The sequence below is a fragment of the Salvelinus fontinalis genome, chromosome 17 (genome assembly GCF_029448725.1).
Source record: "Salvelinus fontinalis isolate EN_2023a chromosome 17, ASM2944872v1, whole genome shotgun sequence".
Classification (NCBI taxonomy): domain Eukaryota; kingdom Metazoa; phylum Chordata; class Actinopteri; order Salmoniformes; family Salmonidae; genus Salvelinus; species Salvelinus fontinalis.
This window is the reverse complement of record NC_074681.1, coordinates 4,313,965-4,323,173: the sequence shown is the minus strand read 5'-3', so window position 1 is coordinate 4,323,173 and position 9,209 is coordinate 4,313,965. Positions and strand designations below refer to the sequence as shown.

Here is a 9,209-nt window from a genome sequence, read left to right as displayed (position 1 = left end):
TACACCTCCAATTGACATAATTTTCTGGAATTTTCCAAGCTGTTTAAAGGCACAGTCAACTTAGTGTATGTAAACTTCTGAACCACTGGAATTGTGATACAGTGAATTATAAGTGAAATAATCTGTGTGTAAACAATTGTTGGCAAAATGACTTGTGTCATGTGTAACGGATGTGAAATGGCTAGCTAGTTAGCGGGTGCGCGCTAGTAGCATTTCAATCAGTTACGTCACTTGCTCTGAGACTTAAGTAGTGTTGCCCCTTGCTTTGCAAGGGCCGCGGCTTTTGTGGAGCGATGGGTAACGACGCATCGTGGGTGTCAGTTGTTGATGTGTGCAGAGGGTCCCTGGTTCGCGCCCGGGTCGGGGCGAGGGGACGGTTTAAAGTTATACTGTTACATTGGTGCCGTGACCCGGATCACTGGTTGCTGCGGAAAAGGAGGAGGTTGAAAGGGGGGTGAGTGTAACGGATGTGAAATGGCTAGCTAGTTAGCGGGTGCGCGCTAGTAGCATTTCAATCAGTTACGTCACTTGCTCTGAGACTTAAGTAGTGTTGCCCCTTGCTTTGCAAGGGCCGCGGCTTTTGTGGAGCGATGGGTAACGACGCATCGTGGGTGTCAGTTGTTGATGTGTGCAGAGGGTCCCTGGTTCGCGCCCGGGTCGGGGCGAGGGGACGGTTTAAAGTTATACTGTTACACATGCACAAAGTAGATGTCTTAACCGACTTGCCAAAATGTTAATTTGTTAACAAGAAACTTGTGGAGTGGTTGAAAAACGAGTTTTAATGACTCCAACCTAAGTGTATGTAAACTTCCGACTTCAACTGTATCTTGTGACATTGTTAGATATTACATGTTAGATATTACTGCACTGTCAGAGATTGAAACACAATCATTTCACTACACCCGCAATAACGTCTGCTAAACATGTGTATGTGACCAATGAAATTATATTTTATTTTGTTTTTTTTGTCCTGCTGAAAGTGGAATTTGTCTCCTAGTTTCCAGGTTCTCCTCTAGGATGTTGCCTGTGCCATAAATACCTGCACTTTGATAATCATGTGCTGATATTTACCTGTTTTTTTATTTACTAAAATAGCCAATGTCCCCTAGTGACTCACCTGACAGGTAGTCAAACCAATCAAATATTTTTTAGCTCACGTTAGATACATGTTTAGTATTCAATGTATCTTTCAAGTTGTAAACTACAGGTTTCTTGTTTTAACACAACCTAAGAAGATAGAAAATGTGACATTACTGTAAGAAAATAACATCTAATCGGTAGTGTACGTGGTTCCAGAATGACAGCCAGTGAGGCAGCACATAATAGCAGAAGGAAATGTTTCCTTTCTGAAGATGGAAGTGGTCAGTCACCTGATACTGTTAGTTGTTGAACTAGGTACTGGAGGTAGCTACTAGATTGAGAGTGAAAGACCACAGCTTCTTCTAATACCAGTACAGAGTATGGCCCATTGAGTGAAGGGTGAAGTTTCACTTAGGTACAGATCTAAGATCAGCTTCCCCTCCCACAACCATAACCTTAACTATTAGTGGGGTGTAAACTCACCCAAGATCAGCACCTACTGTATGGGCAACTTCCCCCTTCCGGCCCCTTGAGAGGAGGGAGGGGTGTCACATACGTTGTGATGCGCTGTTGACCCTTTGACCCGATACTACATCAGAACAACTGTTATTCTTAAGTCACTATGTTTTTTTGTTCAGTAATACTTAGATGAACACTTGCAGACAAATACTTTACATACATGGCTCAAATGTTCTCTGAATCTATAGTTTTATATTGTTTCATATTATTTATTTAATACAGAAACGTAGTTTGAAGGAATTGTATTTCTCTGTTGGGGAGATGCACATAAATACAGGCTAAATTTTTGTTCAAAAGTTGTCTTTACTTGAAAGACACACAATTAATCATCATTAACCACACCTATTCTGCTGGTGTTACTGCTGTCAGTGTGGGTTGAGCTAGAAAATAGCAGTTGCTCAACAGGAAACACAGACACAAGCAAACATTTCACATGTTAATCTGTCCGTCCGTCTACCTATCTATATTCATTGGAGCACCATCTCAACACCATGTCTCTCCTTTTAGGGTTTGGATTGATGACCTGCATAGCATCATCAGGTAGGCTTTTGTGTATCTCTCAGGTTCTGTTGTCTGGGCCTCAGAAAGAACAGCAATACGATGGTAAATAAAGACATACTGATGGGAAAATATTGGACTGCTTCTGATTCATCCATCTTGTAATTCTTATTATCTGAGAGGAATTCTGTCATTTTTATGAAATGAAGAACACATTTAAGTATATTGGTTAAAAAGATACTGGATGTCGTATTAGAATATAACTAAAACTGTAGTCAAAGCAACATTATTGGTTGAAAAAGTGTTGAGGTGTCTATTAGAATATAACTAATGCTGTAGTTAAAGCCAAGGCACCATTATTTGACAATTAGGAAGGTCTCTTTAAAGACTACAGTCACAGTTCTGAAGCTTCTGTGTATCTGCAGGATTCTCTACTTTGTACACGATCTCTCCTCTACTCGTACAGAACAGGCTACTTAGGAGAACGGTGCTCGTTTAATAAAGTCAGATCAAAGCTGAATCAATGTCTGCTAGATCACATAATGATAGTTTTCTACACAACCAAACATAATAACATAGTAGAACGTTACTGGAAGACAGAAACACCACCTTATTTCCGAGGAGGGTTTAGAAATATGTGAATGGTCGCATTTCTCTCTTATGTGGCCAAAACTAAACAGCGCGTCACTATGCAAAATATGTGCTTTGATTGAATCTGAACACAGCAGTGGTGGAAAAAGTACCCAATTGTCAAACTTGAGTAAAAGTAAAGATACCTTAATAGAAAATGAATCAAGTAAAAGTGAAAATGACCCAGTAAAACACTACTTGACTAAACGTCTAACAGTATTTGGTTTGAAATATACTTAAGTATCAAAAGTAAAAGTACAAGTACAACTAATTTCACCTTAATTATATTAAACAAACCAGACAGCATTATTTTCCTGTTTTTTTATTTAAGGATAGCCAGGGGCAGCACTTGTGTTAAGTGAGTCCTCCAGATCAGAGGCAGTAGGAATGACCAAGCATGATAAATTTGTGAATTGGACCATTTTCCTGTCCTGCTAAGCATTCGAAATGTAACGAATACTTTTGGGTGTCAGGAAAAATGTATGAAATGTATCTAGATCTTCCTGAGTTAAACAGTGTTGATTCAAAGTAGCCTACAGACACATCTAGATCTTCCTGAGTTAAACAGTGTTGATTCAAAGTAGCCTACAGACACATCTAGATCTTCCTGAGTTAAACAGTGTTGATTCAAAGTAGCCTACAGACACATCTAGGTCTTCCTGAGTTATACAGTGTTGATTCAAAGTAGCCTACAGACACATCTAGATCTTCCTGAGTTAAACAGTGTTGATTCAAAGTAGCCTACAGACACATCTAGATCTTCCTGAGTTAAACAGTGTTGATTCAAAGTAGCCTACAGACACATCTAGATCTTATTGATTTATACAATGATCATTCAAAGTAGCCTATAGACACATCTAGATCTTCCTGAGTTATACAGTGTTGATTCAAAGTAGCCTACAGACACATCTAGATCTTCCTGAGTTATACAGTGTTGATTCAAAGTAGCCTAAAGACATATATAGATCTTCCTGAGTTATACAGTGTTGATTCAAAGTAGCCTACAGACATATCTAGATCTTCCTGAGTTATACAGTGTTGATTCAAAGTAGCCTACAGACACATCTAGATCTTCCTGAGTTATACAGTGCTGATTCAAAGTAGCCTACAGACATATCTAGATCTTCCTGAGTTATACAGTGTTGATTCAAAGTAGCCTACAGACATATCTAGATCTTCCTGAGTTATACAGTGTTGATTCAAAGTAGCCTACAGACATTCATTCAGCTTTGATCTAACTTTATTAAAGAAGCACGATTCTCCAGAGTAGCCTGTTCTCTTCTAGTATAATGTGATTCAGGGCCATGTGTTTTGTGACATGACTGGATTTTAACCTTTATTTAAAGCTTTTTCATCAAACTGACCTCTTTTTATTTTTATGTCAGATCTAACACCGTCCTCAGACAATTACTTTCATTATTGGTGTAATTATCATTTCTGCATCAGGCTTTAAAAACAGGATAAAAGCTTGCTATGTCACATGATTGTGCAAAACACAGGGCCCTAATCAATACTTATGGAATTATGGATTTCATCCTCATTATGCCATCCTCATCATCCTCATCATCCTCATCACATTATTTCTTCTGTGTGTTTATTTCATAGAGTCCAGCTCTGTGTTTGTGCTGAAGGGACAGGATGTTCGTCTGGATGTCCAGGAAAATGTTCAACTGAAAGAGTTGGAGGTTTTTAAGTGGACCTTCAGATCAGCCAATATTGTAAGATGCTCTGACACATTGTCAGTGAGAGTGTCTCCTGAGTACAACAACAGGGTTGAGTTTTATAAGGGAAACTTCTCTCTGCTACTGAAGAACATACAGGAAGGAGACAGTGGACCTTATACTGCAGTAGTGAATGGTGACAAAGAAAATACTATTATTGCATACCAGTTAATTCTCCAAGGTACGTTTGACTAGTTTTTCTATTATTTTCTACAGTGACACAGTTACAGTATCAATCAATAGAGCTACACATGGGGTACAGGTTAAATGCATATTCATTAGTACTCTAGCTCCTGTACTCAGGTTAATATATTAACAATAATGGGGTTCGATTTTTTTAGAGAGAGTTGAGCCTCCACTCCTGACAGTGGACTCTGTCTCCCTCATCAATGGCATCTGTAATGTGACTGTGACCTGCAGAGGTCAGAACACCTCTGTCACCTCCAGCTGTAACAACAGCACCTGCTCTCAGGTGGGAGGAGAGAGTAGATGGGCTGAGACCTCCACTGTCCCCCTGCTCTCTGTCTATGTGGCAGGGGGTTCCATCATCTGTAACCACAGCAACCAGGTCAGCTGGGCCACTGAGTCCAAGAAGACAGTGGAACTCTGTCCAATGAAATCTGGTAAGACACACACACACACACACACACACACACACACACACACACACACACACACACACACACACACACACACACACACACACACACACACACACACACACACACACACACACACACACACACAAATAAACCTCTCAAATACTGTATGTCAGATGTAGACTGAGTGTACAAAGCATTAAGACCTATACTAACTATATATATGAATTAACATACGTGTGAGCTCACAATACATTAAGACCTATACTAACTATATATATGAATTAATATACGTGTGAGTTCGTCATACATTAAGAACACCTCCATATATTGAGTTTCACCCCAAACTTTTACACTCAGAACAGCAGCAATTCATCCAGACATGGACTCTACAAGGTGTCGAATGTGTTCCACAGGGATGCTTTCCCATGTAGACTCCAATGCTTCCCACAGTCGTGTCAAGATGTGTGGATGTCCAAGCTCAACAATAAAATGTTGAGCTTGAAAAACCCAGCAGCGTTGCAGTTCTTGACACAAAACACTGTGGCTGGCAGCTACCAACATATATCATTCAAAGGCACTTAATTTTGTCTTGCCCATTCATCCTCTGAATGGCACACATATACACACTCCATCTCTCAATTGTCTCAAGGCTTAAAAATACTTCTTTAACCTGTCTCCTCCCCTTTATCTACACTGATTGAAGTGGATTTAACAGGTATCATCAATAAGAGATCGTAGCTTTCACCTGGATTCACCTGGTCAGTCTATGTCACGGAAAGGGCAGGTGTTCTTAATGTTTTGTACACTCAAATCCATGTATTATTGGAAGTACTGTAACCTTATCCCCAGGCTAATCTCACTCACAAGAGGAAGTGTCTGATCTGCGAGAGGAACTGTAACATATTGTCTGTTTGTTGTGAACCAGTGTCTCCCCCTGCTGGTAGCATGTCTGTGTGCATGCTGAAGATCATCCTGGTGTCTGTGGGGCTGGTCATCATGATCTCTGCTGTCATCACTGTCCACATCAGGGACAGATTCCACTATGGATAGAATCATGGGTATTGTATTTTTTCTACCTCAGACAAAGTGATTTAGACTCATGCTTCATTACTGAAAAAGTAGAGATTCATGATGATTATTATCAGCATTTTGTCTCATCTGGTTTCCTTTTGGAAAGACTTGTTGGTCTTACTGGTCTTGGCCAATCAGTTGACTGCGCTTCCCACATAAAGCCTCCAGTTGCCTCGATGGATGATCGATCAGTCAACCTACTTTTGTAGAAATCTTTGACACCTTTTGGAAGCAGACTATGCTCTATAAGGAGGATGGGATCCACCCTAATCACTTGGGTGTCTGGATCCTGTCTCAACACTACAAGGCAGCGTTGAGGCATTGACTGATCAAATCAAGCTCCTCAAAGGGTATTTACTCCCATTAAATAGCCTTGATATCATTACGTCACAGCTTCTCATGTTGATAGTAAATAGTAATTTTGTGCCTGTTAATTTATTTTCAATTGATAGCTCTGTTAGCTCCCGTTAGCTCTGTTGTTGGCTCCACCTATACAATTAATGGTTTTACAGTATATCAAGCTATCGTTTTGCTACATGTGCTCATAAGCATAGTGGTATTGGTAATAGTTATATTGTACTCATTTACCTGAATTCTAGTATCAGCTCTGCAACTTTGAATCCAACCAGGAAGCCCATTGTGGCTAGCTCATCTTGTTCTACTGACTCTTGTGTCACCATGGATACTCCTGCTGTTTTCAAATCTCGCAGAAGGCTTGCACTGTTACATTTAAATGTGCCTGATGTCTAAACTGGACGTTCTGGGTCCATGACACTAGTCCAGATGCTTTGTTTATCTCAAGACCTGGCTGAATAATTTGATTTGATTTGATTTTATAAAGTGTAATATAAGTGTATATAAAGTGTAATATTGACACGTAAATTGCAAAATGTTATACATTTCAACTCTACTGTTTATCTGATATGGTACTGCTGTCTTCTTTCATTTAAACCCATAACCATGTGTGTGAGGTGTATACTTTTGTTTCCATATAGATTTGTTCAAACCAACATGAAACACTCTGTGTGACCCTGATTTAACCCACTGCAGTAAAAGGTTAAGAACATCTGTCTTGAGTTCAGGTTATAAGGAATGCAAGTTCTTCCACCGAAGGTGGCTCCTCTCCCTGTTCGGGCGGTGCTCGGTGGTCGTCGTCGCCGGTCTACTAGCTGCCACCGATCCCTTTTCTTTTTCGTTTGGTTTTGTATGTCTTGTTGTGCACCTGTTTAGGGTATTAGTGGGGTATTTCATCTCGTCCTACCCTCTTGGTTTTGTGCGGGATTGTTCGTGTAGCTGTCATTTGTTTGGGTTGCGTTTTGGTTTGTTCTGTTGAACAGGTGTTTTTCCTCCGGCACTACTTTCCTGTTGTTTTGTGGCTACTGTTGTGGTCCTGTTCCTGTTCTTTGGACATGTAAATAAAACGCCCTTTCTTGCAATTCGTTCTCTCCTGCGCCTGACTCCACACCCACCTCTCCTAGGGAGAAACTGACAAAAGGACGGATAAATACAGGCGCGAGATGTGATTAATATTCCAGGGGTAGAGAGAGAGTGAGGGGTGGACATAGAGGGGGCTTGGCCTAAATCGCTGAGCATCATGATATGACGTGGGTTGGAACAGGCTAATAATATAATCATAACTTCAATAAATTGCAGAATTATACACTGAGTGTACAATACATGCTCCTTCCATGACAGACTGACCAGGTGAATCTGGGTGAAAGCTATGATTCCTTAATAATGTCACTTGTTAAATCCACTTCAATCAGTGTAGATGAAGGGGAGGAAACAGGTTACAGAGTTTTTAAGCCTTGAGACAAGGACTGTGTATGATTCAGAGGGTGAATGGGCAAGACAAAATATTGAAGTGCCGTTGAATGGGTATGTTAGCAGGTGCAAGGTGCACCGGTTCGTGTGAAGAACTAGAATGCTACTGTGTTTTTCTGTTTTTATTTTGTGATATCCAGACCACCACCCAAAGGACATCCAGCCAACTTGACACAACCATGGGAAGCATTGGAGTCAACATGGGCCAGCAAGGCTGTGGAATTATTTTGACACCTTGTACAATCAATGCACCGACGAATTGAGGCCATTCTGAGGGCAAAAGGGGGTTTCAACTCAATATTAGGAAGGTGTCCTTCATGTTTTGTACACTGAGTGTATGTATACCAGACATAAGGATTCTTTTTGGGGAACGAAAAGGAACATTACTAACCAGATCTCAAGATTTGAAAATAATGTTTCTGTTCCGGAACCCAAGAGATTATTTTAGTTCACTGTTCTGTTTCTCTTCCTCTTCAAATGTTTTTCTTTTTCAGTTTTCAGTTCTGTTCCCAGAACCAGTTACAACCCCTGCTATAGACTCCCCATGAAGAACACCAGCACACTGAGTAATCTTGATTCGTTCTAAAATGTAATGGATTTAATAAACTAATGTTTCAAATTCGTATTTTATTTTATTACGTGCATTTACTCCTCTCCATGCACCTCCATGGTACTGTAGCATATTAAGGTGTGTGCGTCTACTTTCAAGTTTTAATGTCACATGCACAAGTACAGTGAATGCCTTTCTTGCAAACCCAACAATGCAATAATTAATTACAATGTATTACTAGAAAAAAAACACAAGAAAAAGGAATAAGAAATACACAATAAAGTAAGTAAGCATACTATAGACAGGAAATATTTAAAAAGTCAGTTCCAATACCATATTTACATGTGCAGGGAAACTGGAGTAATGGAGGTAGATATGTATTGGGGTAAAGAGACTAGGCAACAGGATATAAGAAAAACAGAGCAGCAGCAGCTTGTATGTGAGTGGGTGTGTAGTCAGTATCAAATCAAATGTATTTATAAAGCCTGCTTGTCGTCAGCAGATGTCACAAAGTGCTATACAGAAACTCAGCCTAAACCCCAACCAGCAAAGCAATGCAGATGTAGAAGCACGTGAATAGGAAAAACTCACTAGATAGGCAGGAACCTTGGAAGAAACCTAGAAAGTAACTAGGCTCTGAGGGGTAGCCAGTCCTCCTCTGGCTGTGCTGGGTGGAGATTTTAAGAGTACATGGCCATTAAGGCCAGATCGTTC

At 40.2% G+C, this 9,209-nt stretch overlaps 1 protein-coding gene across 1 annotated transcript; it reads left to right on the top strand.

Moving 5' to 3' along the window:
* The first annotated feature begins 2,010 nt into the window (after window positions 1-2,010).
* Window positions 2,011-8,507, top strand: LOC129814555 (natural killer cell receptor 2B4-like). The gene is made up of 4 exons (XM_055867730.1): window positions 2,011-2,139; window positions 4,333-4,629; window positions 4,790-5,071; window positions 5,976-8,507. Exons 1-4 carry the CDS (start codon window positions 2,091-2,093, stop codon window positions 6,098-6,100), a joined length of 753 nt encoding a protein of 250 aa, XP_055723705.1. The 5' UTR covers window positions 2,011-2,090; the 3' UTR covers window positions 6,101-8,507.
* Window positions 8,508-9,209: the final 702 nt, after the last annotated feature.

What these genes read in the sequence shown, in the direction of transcription:
- LOC129814555 (XM_055867730.1), top strand. Translation starts at nt 2,091, where the DNA reads ATGTCTCTCCTTTTAGGGTTTGGATTGATGACCTGCATAGCATCATCA. An exon ending in GACCTGCATAGCATCATCAG is followed by an intron (nt 2,140 to 4,332) that starts GTAGGCTTTTGT and finishes TTTATTTCATAG; the next exon opens with AGTCCAGCTCTGTGTTTGTG. An exon ending in ATACCAGTTAATTCTCCAAG is followed by an intron (nt 4,630 to 4,789) that starts GTACGTTTGACT and finishes CGATTTTTTTAG; the next exon opens with AGAGAGTTGAGCCTCCACTC.